Source organism: Hemicordylus capensis, chromosome 2 (assembly GCF_027244095.1).
Source record: "Hemicordylus capensis ecotype Gifberg chromosome 2, rHemCap1.1.pri, whole genome shotgun sequence".
Lineage (NCBI taxonomy): Eukaryota > Metazoa > Chordata > Lepidosauria > Squamata > Cordylidae > Hemicordylus > Hemicordylus capensis.
In genome coordinates, this window is record NC_069658.1 from 62,501,744 (window position 1) to 62,517,672 (window position 15,929).

Genomic DNA, 15,929 nt, shown 5'->3' on the forward strand with positions numbered 1-15,929 from the left:
GAACATGGTGCCACTACAGTTCAGTTTAAACTGAGATGGGCAGTTAACTTTTTCAGGAACTCGGGCATGATGTGCACGACAACATTTCGAAGCACATTAGCTTATATAGTGTTCCAAAAATCTGACTATATATAAAATCCAATAGAAAGTATGACAAAAACCTCTTAAGATTTTCTCTCCCTGGGGAAAAGCCAAGACGTGCATGCTTATCACTTTGGAGAAGGATGCAGATTAATTTGATTCAGCAGTCTTTTGTAAGCATGGGGGCTGGACACAAGGACTGTTGAAATTAAATACATCGATTTACATAGCAATGTAAATAGCAATGCATTACAAGAATTAGAATAAGATGTAATGATAATGCAACACAATAATTTTGAGTTACCAACCACATTTTCCCCAGTGATCCCACCTCTTATAATGGGCAACAAGCATTAGGACAAGTTACAAGGAGTACTTGTGCCTGTCAGATGGAAACAGGACCTGCTTGACTATTTCAGATTATGACTTCTAGTTATGTTTTTAAAACTGTTCAAAGGACAAGTCTCAAAGTTATGAATCAAAGTTATGGAAAGTTTTTATTAGTATTCTATGATGTCTATGTGAAGTTTTATAGCATGTATTACTTACTTTCATTAAAAGCATATTCAAATCCTTCAAGAGTATCAGGAAACTCAAGAGGTGGCTCATCTTTTTTCATCAGTTCATCCAAGTCTATTCTAGACAACAAATCTAGAAGAAAGATAGGGCAGAAGATTGTCATATTTCTGTAGACCTCATAACTTCAGAGCCAACAACTCCTTTAAAAGCAGCAAGGTGAGTGCTGATTTTAGAGTTCTGGCCTACAGCAAGGTTCTATATATACAGGAAAACATTGGAGCAAATTATTCTTGCATTACTAGAACATAAAGGTTTCCAGAAGAAACAAGAAAATATATTGGAATAAAGTGAATTAACAGTCTGTCTATTTTTCAATCAATAAAATCTGGACAATAGTCTTATTAGTCTTATTTTGCAGAAAGGGTTAAAGTAAGAAAAAGTAAGAAAAGTCTGTTAGATTCCTATTATTTTTAAAGCCACAGTTATCCTTGCTCCTACATGCTTATGAGTAGTAAGAACATGCTCTGCTGGACTGGGTCCAAGGCCTATCTAGTCAAGCATCCTGTTTCACACAGTGGCCCACCAGGTGTCACTGAGAAGCCCACAGGCAGGGGGTGAGAGCATGCCCATTTACCTGCTGTTGCTCCCCCACAACTGGTATTTAGAGGCATCTTGCCTCTTAGGCAGGAGGTGGCCTATAGCCCTCAGACTAGTAGCCATTGATGGATCGGTCCTCCATGAAGTTATTGAAGCCCTTCTTAAAGCCATCTAGGCTAATGGCTGTCACCACATCTTGTGGCAGAGAATTCCATAGGTTAATTATGTGTTATATGAAAAATTACTTCCTTTTGTCAGTCCTAAATTTCTTAGCAATCAGTTTCATGGGATGACCCCTCGTTCTAGTGTTACGCGAGAGTGAGAAATCTCTCTCTCTATCTATCTATATATCATTATTTCCACACTATGCATAATTTTATAGACCTCTATCATGTTACCCCTCAGTAGTCTTTTTTTCTAAACTAAAAACCCCCAGGTGTTGTAGCCCTACCTCATAAGGAAGGTGCTCTAGGACCCTGATCATCTTGGTTGCCCTCTTCTGCACCTTTTCCAGTTCTAAAAAGGTCCTTTCTGAGGTATGACAACCAGAATTGTACATAGTACTCAAAATGTGGCCACACCATAGATTTGCATAAGAGAATTATGATATTAGTAGTTTTATTTTCAATCCCCATTCTAGAGATTCCAAGCATGGAACTGGCCTTCTTCACAGCTGCTGCATTGTGTTGAAACTTTCAACTAGTTGTCCACCACAACCCCAAGATCTCTCTCCTGATCAGTCACTGACAGCTGAGACCCCATAAGTGTATATGTGAAATTGGGCTTTTCTGCCCCAATATGCATCACTTTACACTTGCTAACACTGAACTGCACCTGCTATTTTGTTGCCCACTCTCCCAGTTTGGAGAGATTCTTTTGAAGCTCCTTGCAATCCATTTTGGATTTTACTACCCCATATAGTTTGGTGTCAGCTGCAAATGGCCACCTCGCTGCTTATCTCAACATCTAGATCACTTATGAATAAGTTTAAAAGCACTGGTCCATGTACATGTCCGTGGGGGACTCCACTTCTTACTTGCCTCCATTTAGAGCACTGTCCATTTATACCTATGTAAACCACATTTATGTAATCCACTTTGGGAACTTTTGTTGAAAGCTGGTATATAAATATTCATCGTATTCGTACCTTCCCTCTGTTTCCTGTTCTTCAACCATATTTACCAATCCACAAACGAACCTGTCCTGTTATCGCATGACTGCTAAGTATTCTCAAGAGCCTTTGATGAGGAACTTGTCGAAAGCTTCTTGAAAGTCTAAGTATACTATGTCAACAGGATCACCTTTATCCACTTGCCTGTTGACACTCTCAAACAACTCCAAAAAGTTGGTGAGGCAAGATTTACCTTTGCAGAAGCCATGCTGGTTCTTCTTCAGCAGGGCCTGTTCTATTCACTTAACAATTTTATCTTTGAGAATGCTTTACATCAATTTGCCCAGCATAGAAGTTAAGCTAATGGTTAAGCTGGTAAATGAAGACAGGGCTGCCAGGTTGATATAGGAGTGGTTGTCAATGATGCTGTCATTCCCACTGATATTGTTTTGTTTTCTACTTTGCTGCTGAGAGTGTGTAAGATGGTGTGTAAGAGTGTGTGAGAGCCAGCGTGGTGTAGTGGTTAGAGTGCTGGACTAGGACCAGGGAGACCCAAGTTCAAATCCCCATTCAGCCATGATACTTGCTGGGTGACTCTGGGACAGTCACTTCTCTCTCAGCCTAACCTACTTCAAAGGGTTGTTGTGAGGAGAAACTTAAGTATGTAGTACACCGCTCTGGGCTCCTTAGAGGAAGAGCGGGATATAAAATGAATGAATGAATAAATAAATAAATAAATAAATAAATGAGTGTATGTGGGTATAGCAGCAACTAGTGCAGGCAGGAGCATAGAATCAGCATTTTAATAAGCTTAGGATTTCTTGGATGCGATGTGGGGGGAGACTATCTGCTTTTCACTATCATATAGGAACATGGGCCACGTACTTTTGTTTTGATATAAACTGTGGAGCATATTGTCTCCATCTCCTAAAAGATGTTTAGTATGACAAGATCATTAATAGGAATGCATTCACACTGGCAGACACACATGAAGTTCAATAGGGGCCCAAGTTGAGCAACTATTCAAACCATACAGATCCACCGTGCTAACATGGGCTCTCTCTCACAGAATCAATGAGTTACCGTGTTCTAATTCGATTTCCCAGTTCACTCAATTATTTCTCCCCATAGTGAGGGGGAGTGCACAAGCCTAAGGCCCACTTCAAATTTCACTCTGAGGAGGACCAAAGTATTGCCCTAACAAGCCGATAATCACTGCTTTGGGGCTCTGAGAAGTTCAGAACTCTGGCCTCAACTTTGCATTGAGTTGTTTATAGATCAGAACCAATGACCAACAGAAACATACAGCATATCATTGCACTATTCCAACAAATTCATTATTCAACATGTCACTTTTTTTTGTAATGCATATCAAGATAATTGTTGCTTAAGAGACCACTTGGTTTGATCCAAAGAGCCTACTTCATGAGCAGAAGGCACTTTTGCTCACCAAAAAGGAGGTCACCAAATATATTCCCCAAACACTCTGATCCTCTGAATCCAGTTTTTGGAAGACTGAAGTCTAGGAGAGGAGAATCAGCTAAACCCCCTCTTCCCCATGAGTGATAGTGCCTTCTGCACATGCAGCAGAAATCTATGCCAACCCTGACATTTTTAAAAAAATAAAATTATTTTTAACGAAAATATTTTGGTTTTCAAAATGACCTTGTAAATTCAGCCAAACAGTACAACCAAGTTTAACCTGCAGAGGGAGAAAACTCCAAAATATAGACTTCTACAATCTCCTTTGGCAATGAATGGTAAACCCCTCCTGTATTCTACCCAAGAAAACCACATGGCTCTGTGGTCACCAAGAGTTGACACCAACTTGACGGCACACTTTACCAGCTTTAATTACGATCTCCTTAGACATTTTAACTGTAATAAATACATATAGATTTAAAATTAAAAGCAACTGTACACTTGCCAAATTCAACAAACTTTTACAGTTGAAGCACTAGCTCCACTGTCGTCATATAGAATTCTGATTTGTAGATAGTATACCTACATTTAAGGTGATACTATGATTAATGTTTGGATAATAATGAATAATGCAAACACTGGCAATGGGATTTTATCTCCAGCTCTCCAGACATCTTTTCACCAGAACTCATGTGTAACTAACTTGTCCTAGGATATACCAGCCTTGATAAATGCTACTTAAGAAGTCAACCAGTTAATTAGGTCTCAACAACACGCAGTAGCCTAGCCATAAGGCATTTAAACCCATTCCTTTCTTCTGTTTTGATAAGCACATCAATATCAATAGCTATTTGAATAATTCACTTGAGTCAATCATTTTTTTAAACAGCAACGAAACATATTTATGCATAATAGTGTTGTTGAAGTATTTCTAGAAACAAAGTGTGTTTTCTAGCTTTCCAGTGACAAGCCGAAATATTAAGTACTGCAATACACTTAACTACAACTGTACACATATTGTGTCAAACATACCCACATTCTTTGCCAAGCGAAAGAATTAGGCAATCATAATTATGCAAGTTAAGTATGCTGTAGCTTTTCAGATAGACAATTCCCCAGTCACCTGTGTTAAGAAAGAAAACGGTGCCAGGTAAGCAGGCATAGCCCCACCAGCTGTGCAAGAGCCTTCTGTCCCTTTTGGCTGTTCTGCGAGAGGGAAGAAAGTGCACTGGACACACAGACACAGGAAGAAGAAGATTCAGCTGCCCTGTCTCTCATAGGAGGGAAGCCTTGAGTGCTGCTGCATAAATACTGCAGTTTCCAAAGGACAACAAGCCATAGACAAAGATGGCTATCATGAATAATATTCATTTACTGAGCAGAATTAGGATATAATATATCCTTGCAAATACTTGAATAAGCTCAAAATCAGTATAATTCTATAGGAAACTACTTTTCCAACATCAAGTCCTAAGTGTTGCTTTATTAAACAGTCACACACAGTAGCAATGTAATCATCATCAACATTACTACCTTTGAATTTTGGAGCCAAGAGATTTGCAGCAGCGTGAACTTGTTTTAGCAATATTATTTTAACACACTGCTTTTAAAAAGCATTTCAACTCACTATTCTGAAAGATAATTTTATAAGAAGTTTTTGTTTTCATTTCTTTTAAATGTTTCCATTATTTCCATTTAAGGAAAAGCAAACCAAGTGCCACCCCCACCTCAATTTTTCCAAACTTTCCCATATCTATGCACAAGTAGCAGCATTCCTACTGTGTGTACTTAGGTTTTCTTTTCCACAGCAGACAGCAAGCAGCCCTGAATTATGGATAGGAGTAAGAAACCGATAGCAGCCAAGAATGTGGGTTGTATTCATTTGCACTTGCTCACCTGTTTTACTAACCACAAAATTATAGTTCATCAGAACACAGTCTACGGAGTGCCTATGGAGGAGAAGTTCCAAATTAATTTGTACCCTTTAATGCTGTAGTCTTCTCTTTCTCATCTGGGCCTCCTTGTTGGAGCTGTGCCATGTTTATCCAAATTCTCAGCCAGAGTAAAGTAATGGACAGAACATACATCAATCTTGAAGGGATAAACTGAAAAAGCAAAACAAAGTTGGAAATTTGCACACTGTTTGGTTCCATTTCAAGTGTTTCCTGAAAATACATTATAAAAGTTAAACAACAGTCTTTTAAAAGTTAGTGATATATATATATAAAAAACTATTTCATCCTTAACCATTTGCCCAGATGCCACTGGTGACCTGGAATTTTCTTTGGGTGAGTGGTGCTGGTTGCCTTTCTTAAAGAAAGAACTACCACCACAACCGCTGCAACAGTGCTACTGGCAACCAGCTGGCTATTCACCATTTTTAAAGAAGTCTAGAATAAGACAGAAAAGACCCTATGATTATGATGCAGGGTCCTTTCCTGCTCCATGCTGGACAAAAAATGCTAGTAATCAGTACCAGCTGGGAATGCTGTTAGCTGTCACTTCAGAGAAAAGGGAAAAAAAGGTAAAGGAGCATCATTATTGTCCATTGCTTGGAAGCAGAATCAACAAGAGAACCAGGATACCTACCTGAGATTTAGGACTCCAGGTCTTCCTATTAGAATTATGTTGGTAGTACTTTTGAAGTAACTATACCTGCTGCACACTACATTTGTGTTATCAAGCACTGCTCAGTGTCCTGAATGCCAGGAATGATTTCAAGTACGTTTTGCTGGAATAGCGAAGCTCTGGCAATAAAGCTTTTCCTCTTGCAGTACTGGACTCAGGCCATGACTGAATGAGCCCATAAGGAAAGGCAACCCAGACACTTTGGACACCTGAAACCAGATACCCTGGCTCTGAAGTCCTGCTTTAAGCTGACTTGTTGACCAGTTGTCAATAACCAGAAGCCCCTCTCCACCGCTACCCCTGTCTTTCCTAGTGGTCAGGCACAAGTTCCAGCATTTTGGCCAGCAGCCCATGGCAAAGACAATCTCTTGTATCACAAAGCAAGCAACACAGGCAAGTCTGCTAGATTCTGTTGATGAACTCCCTAATAATAGAGGAGAGACATAAAATTTCTGAAAACTTTGAAGCCATGGGGGTGGAGGAAGTCTCTCTCACCCACCCCCCACTTTTTGGAGGACCGAGATGAGATTTTGGGGAAACAACATGTATACAATACTTATTTTTAATCATATTTAAATTTTAAAGTTCCAAAGATAGAAAATGAACCATGCACTATACAGCTTTATTAGCATGTAAGATTTTCCTTCTCTAAAAATAAAACAGCCATTTCTACTTTTACATTTATTAAGGATACTGAACAATAATTACAACTATATCCGGTGCTACAGATCAAGATGCTACAACCTGAGGTATCTGGACAGGTTTCTCAAGAGGATTCACTTCACACAAGTCTCTTGCATCATACATCCCCTCTGACTTTCTTTTAGCTCTCACCACACAAGCACAAAGGAAAATACAGAGTTTATAAAAATTAACATTTTTTAAAAAAATACTCAATTTTAATTTTAAAACAATTCATTAAAAAGCCTAGGTCAATGAAATCATCATAAATATTCATCATAACTTATAATTATATTATATGAACATGTTAACAATATATTGGCAGGGCTCAGGAAATCCACTAGTCTATTTGTCTGTGACGAGTGAAAAAATGATGCCTGATGAGCAAAAGAAATTTGTATCAATATAGCTCAATGAGCAACAAATTTTTGTCTGGCTGGTGAACACAGCCAACACTGCTTAACCCCTGTATATTGGGATGAGAGAGAACACACCTGATCAATCCTATTCTGCAGATGGTGTACATACAGCACACGCACACCAGTGTTCCCTCTAACAGGGATTTCCAGAGGTTGTCGACTACAACTCCCAGAATCTCCAGTCAAAGGCCACTGTAGCTGGGGATACTGAGAACTGTAGTGAACAACATCTGGGAATCCCTGTTAGAGGGAACACCGACGTACACACACAGTCATTCCCTTGCCCACTCCCTCTCTAAAAGTACAACGACAAAAAAGGTCAATAAATATAAATATAAATGCAAGGAACAAGGGAGGGGAATAGAAGGCAAAACCAAAAGTGAACAGAACATACTCGTGCAGTCCTGAGGAAAGTTTCCTGAATGTATCCTCCAATGTAGAAGGGAAACACCTATCATGGCAGCAGACTGTAAAAGAGACCCTATTTTGGAATATTTTAATGAAGCTCCTGTACCTGTGGATAAGACAGGCTTGTGAGTGAAATGCAAACCGTGCAACAAAGAAATGCAAGGCCTGGTTTCCCAAATGTAACAGCATTATGAGAACTGCGTACCTAATATAGTGTGCACCTACCTTCTAAAAATGAAACCTGCATCTCTGAATATGTATTAAGGTTGTATTAGACAGCAAGGGTCTGCTTTTACTAGAAAATGATGATTAAATATAATCTTCCCGACTAGTGATTTAAATCATTAAAATTGAGTCCTTCTGTAAAGTAATTAAAATCATGATTTAAATCAAATCAACCCTGGGTACATAGGCTGCTTGTTTCTCTCTCGGAAAGTGAAACATGGTGTGTCAGTCTTCTGAGGCAAGAGAATATCTCCAAGATGAACAAAGGAAAAATCAAGAGGATGGTGTATCCACCACTCTCCAAATCAAAGAGAGATGCAGACCAAAGGTAAGCAGGCTACAATTCAAAAGTAAATGAGAGCCAAGCTCTGTATGTTCCTCTAGTAAAGAGGGCAATGCATCCAGTGGGAGACAAAGGCCAAAATCTGGGATTTGACAGTTATATATAAATTCTGTATTTTATAAGATTAGAATTGAAATTACCCAATATTTTTCATTGTCTTACATAACGTATCTTCATACTACATAGTTATTAGACAGCACTTTGAAAGAGCAATGTGTATGAAGTGATAAGTATTTTAAAACCACGACTTTTAAAGCATATGCATCATTTCAAGAGTTTTGTTTTTCAATTTTCTCATCTCTGGCCTGGGGGGGGGGGACATTTCCTCCCACAAATTGCCACCGCCCCACCAGGCCTTCAAATTTCTACGCTGGAATCAGTTGGTAACTGAGGCTAGACTAAACTCTAGTACTGAAAATTCCTCTAGGGATGTGCATGAATCAATTTTTGCTATTTAATTTGTGGCCAAATTGAATTAGCCAGATTTGATTTGAGATCGAATCTGATCAGATTTGATTCAATTCAATTTCAATTCCATCCACTTTTAAAGGTCCAGGGACACCAAAGGGAGGTGGTGGGTAGAGTCCCTTGCGTGCCACCTACCACCCATATTTCAAGGCAGTGGAACACTCAGTTAATTTTTACTTATTTTGCTTAGTTTTTAGTGATTTTGTATATTTACATCATAGGGAATAATGGGGATTCAAAGCAGCCCTAACCCTAACCCAGACCCGAGCTTGCTTGCTTATAAAAAAACTAAGCTCTAGCTCTTGTAGAAGTGGAGTTATGGAGCAAGATGTGTGGTCACTATTTTTAAAGTGTTTAGACTCTGGTGTGTAATGAATCCTCATAGGGATTAATTACACAGCAAAGAGAATAAACATTCCAAAAACAGTGACTGCACTGCACATTTTGCTCCATAATTCCACTTCTGCAATGGCTAGAGCTTAGTTTGTTTGTTTGTTTTTGTTTGTTTTTTAATGAAAGCTGGGAATCCAGGGAATAAGGGAAACTCGAATCTTGAATCTTTGATTCGAAGCTGGGGAGATTTGATTCCAGCTCAAATCTGGCTGGGGTGAATGGGCAGATTTGTTTCATGGTCACATCACTCAAACCAACCAGAAATGAATCAAATCGATTCACACATCCCTACATTCCTCAAATTTATAAAATAAGGAAGATCTAATACATGCCACAGAGTAGACCCACAGCTGTTTCAGGTTATAAGAGCCCATGGAAACAAGCTTAAGAACAAAACCTACCCAATTCACATTGAAAAAAGCTCTGGAGCAAAGGCCTAACTTCATAAACACATATAAAGCCAGAGTATCTTTCTTCATAGAAGGCTTACATTAACACAACCAATATGCACCAAGAGCGAGATCTAGAAACAAAAGCAGAGGTTCTGAAAGTAAAAGACTAGAGATCTACAGCTAAATATATGGCTTATTTCAAATTAATATAAAATTCAGCCTCAGCGTAATCTTGCCTGGTTCCCCAGCTTCCACACCTCATCCATACATGCCTCCTACTAATCCTGTTGGTTAGCCCACAGCTTTCCTGCATCCTCAATGCCACCTCAATTCTTCTGCCTTTCTTAGTTTGTTTTTGTTTGTTTTTTAATGAAAGCTGGGAATCCAGGGAATAAGGGAAACTCGAATCTTGAATCTTTGATTCAGCTATCAGGAGTGCACAAGTCAAATACCCTTGTGGGCTGGAACCAACCATGACTTGGTAGGCAGGGGCCAAGGTAAATTTTCAGCATATTGATGATTACATTAAAATTAATTATTAAAAATATTAATGAAAGCAAATATTAGTTAGGAGGGAAGAAGAGGCTTCTAGCAATCTTTCCGCTTCCTTGTCCCCCATATACTTTCAACGCCTTCAAAAATCTGTTTTGAGAGGGGGCTGACCCCACCAGGTCCATGGGGCAAGGTGGCATTTTGCACCTCACCTCAAGCACCACAATACTTTGGGCCAGCCTGGGGCCAGCAAAGAAGTCCCTGTGGGCCTATCCGGCCCGCAGGCCTTATGTTATGCAGGCCTCACCTACTCTTTTTCGTCCACTCTTCCTACTACTTCTTGGGCCTTATCACTCTTTCCTTCTAATCCCATTTCTTTCATCAGCTCCCTATCTTCACTCTTATATCCTTTCCTGCCAACAGTGCACAGCCTTGCCTTCCTTCAGGGCCTCCAATTGCTTGGCTGTAGTGTTCACTTGATTTCAGAATCCTTATTGTTTTAGTCAATATTACGCCATTTCCTCAGCAGTCAGGCATATTCAGGAACACTACATTAAATTGTACAATTAGGCACGCTGCGTGTGACGTATGCAGGGCGTGCGTGCACGGCAGCAACAGGCACGCATGCGCCGCACGCATGAGTACTACTATTCTCAAGACTTCCGGGTAATGACGGGGGCAGGGGCGGCAGAGAGGAACGCTGCCGCCCCTGAAACTTGGTTCTTAAAAGCACCGCCGGAGGGGGAAGAGTGGCGGGAGGGGTAAGTACTACCCCCCCCGCCCTTAAAGGTAGACCCCCCCCTCAGTGCCGGACCGGTCCGGTTCCGAACCAGTTTGGAGGCCTCTAACATGGCCTCCGAACCGGTTCGTGCACATCCCTAACAGCAACTTGAGTATATAAGAGACAGAGAGAAGGGGAGAAGAGAGAGATCGGAGCAGAGAGAGAGCGCGCGCAAGCAGAGGAGGCGGAAGAGTTTCTCCCACTGGGTTTCTCCCCACCCAGCCCTCAGTGTGTGCCGAGCCAGCAACCAGCAACGTTTCTCACTTTCTGTTCCTTTGCTTACTTTCCTCCTGCGGCTGCTGTTTCTCTTTTCCCCACCCCACCCCTTGGAGCTGGGGTGGAGGCATTTCTCCTTCCTCTCATCCCTGCTTGCCTGCTTTCCTTTCTCATGCCACTGATGCTTGTCCTCCCCACCCTACACTCTAGAGAGTGCTTTCTCCTTCCTCTCTCATTTCTCTTTCCCACCATGTGCAGAGGCAGCAACATTCCTTCCTGCTTGATATTCCTTTCCTTCCTCATGCCAGCAATGTTTCTCTTTCTGATCCCCCTCCACCGAGGTGCTGAGTTTCTTCCCACCAATGAGGTGCTTCAGTTCCCCCACACCAAGAAGCACCAACAAGCAGAAGCAGAGGTGAGAGAGAAAGGAAGATCATCGACACTGCACTGAGTTTCTCCCCTGCCACGGCAGCAACGTTCCTCCCCACTTGCTGTTTCCTCTCCTTGTGCAGCTTCTGATAGAGGGCTGGAGAGGGAGGGAGAAAGGATAGCATTACAGGGGGAAACTAATTCCTGGACATTTTCAACCTTTTAAAAGATATTTTTACTACCTTTCCTGGCCATGGTTCCCCTAACCCCCTCATTCCCATTCATTTCTGTTGCGCCCCAACCACAATTTTGCCAAACCAAAGGTTTTGCCAGAACGTAACCCTCACAATTGGCGAGGGATGACTGTACTCCGATGGAGAACTACAGAAGTGGCAGCATATGGCCCGCTTCTGAAGTTATTAATTTCTGAAGTTTATTATTATTATTATTATTCTTTTGGTAAATAACTAGAAATGCTGGTAATTACTGTAGAAGTGACTCTAGTTCATCATTACTAGCTTGTGACAATAACGAGAGAATATTTATTTTTCATTAAGGGAGAAAGATTTACAGTTATTCACTAGGGGACAAAGAAGTCACTATTACAAGCACCATAGGGAAAGGGCAGAAAGTTTTTAAAAAGCAAAACTTTCGGACTCCTATTACTCAATGGCAGAGGAGGAGTCACAACAAAGGCCACTGCTATTCTCAAGGGGAAATCTAACCAGTGGACATATTACCAAGGTCAGTGAAAGATGAGGGACAATTTAAATCCCCAGGAACAGTAATGAAAGAAGACTTGCATTCTCACATACACCCTCTAGGTAACTCCAGATAATGTTGTGATTCATTCAACTCATGCCAAGAAGGAAACTTGGCTATGCAAACTATGCATGATTATCCAATTTTATACATTTCTCAAACATGTTTCACAAGAGCTGGTCTTGTGGTAGCAAGCATGACTTGACACCTTAGCTAAGCAGAATCTACCCTGGTTGCATATGAATGGGAGACCTGATGTGTAAGCATTGTAAGATATTCCCATCAGGGGATGGAGCCACGCTGGGAAGAGCATCTAGGTTTCAAGTTCCCTCCCTGGCATCTCCAAGATAGGATTGAGAGAGATTCCTGCCTGAAACCTTGGAGACGCAGCTGCCAGTCTGTGAAGCCAATACTGAGCTAGATAGACCGATAGTCTAATTCCGGATATGGCAGCTTCCTTTGTTCCTATGATGATAAAAGTAGATGGGAAAATGGAGGAGCACCTATTTCCTAGGCTTGAGCCCGAAACATTTCGGCGGCCACTGAAAAGGCCGCTGAAACGTTTCGGGTGGTGGGGTCGATTCGGCGTTTCGGCGCCGGCGGGGGTAGGGCTTTAAGGGCGGGGGAGAGTGTACTCACCCCCCCGCTGCATTTCCCCCGCCGGCGCTCTCGGAATTAGAAGCCCCTCGGGACGGCAGCGTTCCTCCCTGCCGTCCCGTTGCCCCCGTTGGCCGGAAGTGGCCGGAAGTCCCGTTCGCGCGTACACGCGCGCGCATGACGGGCGCACGCGCGAACGGGACTTCTGGCCACTTCCGGCCGACGGGGGCAACGGGACGGCAGGGAGGAACGCTGCCGTCCCGAGGGGCTTCTAATTCCGAGAGCGCCGGCGGGGGAAATGCGGCGGAGGGGGGTGAGTACACTCTCCCCCGCCCTTAAAGCCCCACCCCTGCCGTGCCGAACAACCTTTCGTGCACATCCCTACTATTTCCATGAATACATCATGAGCTCTGAAACATCTACTACTACTACGAATATGTATATACTGCTCTTCAACCAAAGTTCTCAAAGCAGTTTATATAGAAAAATAAATACTACATAAATAAGATGGGGTCCCTGACCCCAAAAGGGCTCACAATCAAAAAACAAAAGGCAGATACCAGCAACAGCCACTGGAGGGATGAGGTGCTGGGGTTGGATAGGGCCAACTTAAGACCAAGTTTTAATGTGTCCAGACCTACCTTTGTTTTCCAGAACCTAAAGTTCTGGGTTACATAAGCAATAACTACTTTCCCCTCAGCCCTTCATCTGTCAATTGACAAGTGCAGGTGGAGACAAGAGCCACTCCTGCTACATCCTGCAAGCTGAATCAGGAACAGAGGACTGGATGATGAGCCAGCATTCACTGTCAGTGCAAGAGGAATTCTCATGCAGAAAGTGCAGATAACACAGCTACTGGAGTAGAGCAGTGACAACTCAGGCTTTGAGAGACCGTTATCAGTTTAATCACGACCCTGCAGACAGGCCACAAGCATTTTGTTCTTCCCGCTCGACTGAGCATTAAAACAATGAGTCTTATCAGACGTTAAGGAGAGAAAGAGCGGAAAGCCACAAGCCACTGCAGGGCCAGGCCCTCCACCTTCCGCCTCTTCTTGGGCCAATCTGGGTGCACCGCTGGCAGGCGAACACGTGAATGAGCGCTGCCCCAGAGGCGCCCGTGGAGGCGAGCGAGGCACGGACAGAGGCAAGCAGCTGAAAAGAGGGGGGGGGGTCCCGGCGACATCTGGCGGAGCCAGCCCAGCAGCAACGCAGGGAGGGCAGCTGCTCCCCGCAGCAGCGACGCTGGGGCTGCCCGCCTGCCAAAGCGGGAGGCCGAGGGTGGGGGGCCGCGAGGGCGCCCGCGCAAGCCCATCTCCACGCGCGCCCTCCTTCCTCCTAGCCTGCTTCAGGGCCGCGCAGCAAGAGGAGGGCCGAGGACTCTCACTGCTCTCGCTCGCTCGCACACAGACACAGTCCCACGCGCGCACGCCTGAGATGAAGCAGAGAACAGGGAGCCAGTGGCTGCGCCCGTCCATCTCCTGGCGGGCGGTGGAGGGGGGGGCGCACACACAAGGGGGAGGGGGCGGCCGCCGACGCACGTAAGGCTCGGCGCAGCGGCTGCACGTACCTGCTGCCTCCCTTCCCGGTGGAGAAGAGGGGGCGGGGCAGGGGCTTGTTACCGGGAGACGTGCCGCGGCTTCTCGCCTCAATGTTTTGTTATGGCTGGTCCCGCCCCCGCTCCCTCTCCCGCCCCTTCCTTCCCAAAGACGCGGTAGATTTCATGATCCACTTCCGGGCCCGGGAGATGACGTCAGCCACGCAGCCGCACTAAGGCCCTGAAGGCTCGCCTTTCACCTCCCGCTTGTGCTCTCTGAGCAACCGCGGCCTCTCCTGACGAAGGAGGTGGGCGTCGGCGCAAGGATTCCCCAGCTTCCTCTGACTGAGCGTGCTCAGTAGGAGCAGCTGAAGCCGCTGCCTGCGCCACTCTTGCCCTTAGTTGTTGAGAGAAGAACCAGCTGGTAGGATTACCCAAACAGCGCGTCAGGAAGGGATTGGGAATCGGGAGGGAAAGGACAACGCCGGCCTCTCAGCGCTTTCCTAGGCGGGTTTACTCGGAAGGAAGTCCACCTTTGTTCAATGCAGCTTACTCTCCAGGAAGTGAACACGGGATTGCTGCCTACGTGCTCTTACTTCGAAGAGAGCCAATGCACAAAGTGGTATTTTCTCCCGATCAAACATTTATAGAATTGAGTTTCACGATTTCGTTCCTGTTTATATGGTTTTGAGAGTGTGTGCCCTATTGAATTGAATGGGACTTCCGAGTAGACACATGCAGAATTGGGCTGCTGGAAAACCAGGAGCGGCTTTAACGACTACAGGATTGGTCGTCATTGAACAGGGTCGATGACTTATAGGGAGGTTAAGTCTCTCCGTACTTCGGCCTCCCTTGTTTTAATTGCTATGTATTCTTGCTCCCTGGAATAACATTAACAGAAATTTTTCTCTTCTCAAAAAGCTGACAGACTTTTGAATAACCACACATATGGGACATATCAAGCTCCCACATAATGGGAGAAGTGATAGCTAAGCAGAAGAATATTACCTGGCTCTCACTCCCCTCCCCTTTTTAAATTAAGGTGCAAGTTCCAGCACTGGAGAAGAGAGTGCATATCCTAAAATTCAAATTTTAAAGGAAAATAAATACATGCATGTGCACACACCAAGAAGATTTCACAGAATGTTAGAGTAATTCTGCAGTGGAGGATAGAAGAAGCCTTACTTTGTACACCAGGTTGTGGCTATAGTTCTAATTTTCCCACATGAAGTAAGTATGGGAGCTGAGGTGTGTATTGCCCCATGTTATAAACCAGATATGTTACCCATGGCACTACAACTGCAGTGGACACACTAGCCGGGCAGGAGACATAATCAGTTAAAATACTGTGGTTCATTGATGTGAATATATCATTTCCCTGCAAAAGATGTACTAGCTGAGGGAAAGATGTGGATCTTTCATCCCAGCTGAGTGACAACTGTACATTTAGAATACGACAAATATTTATATACCACTTTTCAACAAATGTTC

The 15,929-nt window shown here is 43.4% G+C and overlaps 1 protein-coding gene across 6 annotated transcripts in view; it reads right to left on the bottom strand.

The window, feature by feature from the left end:
- Positions 1 to 14,704, bottom strand: part of FAM172A (family with sequence similarity 172 member A) — a 324,812-nt gene extending 310,108 nt beyond the window's left edge. For 2 of the 6 annotated variants that reach the window (XM_053293932.1, XM_053293927.1), the window contains exons 1-3: positions 14,472 to 14,702; positions 5,712 to 5,835; positions 631 to 732 (exon numbers count right to left, since the gene is read on the bottom strand). In XM_053293932.1, coding sequence (XP_053149907.1) covers positions 631 to 732; positions 5,712 to 5,817 — 208 coding nt within the window. In that variant the 5' untranslated portion in view covers positions 5,818 to 5,835; positions 14,472 to 14,702. Of the gene's footprint in view, positions 1 to 630; positions 733 to 5,626; positions 5,836 to 7,852; positions 7,973 to 14,471 lie in introns of those variants that run through there. The other 4 variants (XM_053293928.1, XM_053293933.1, XM_053293929.1 and 1 more) reach the window with 4 other exon arrangements.
- Positions 14,705 to 15,929: the final 1,225 nt, after the last annotated feature.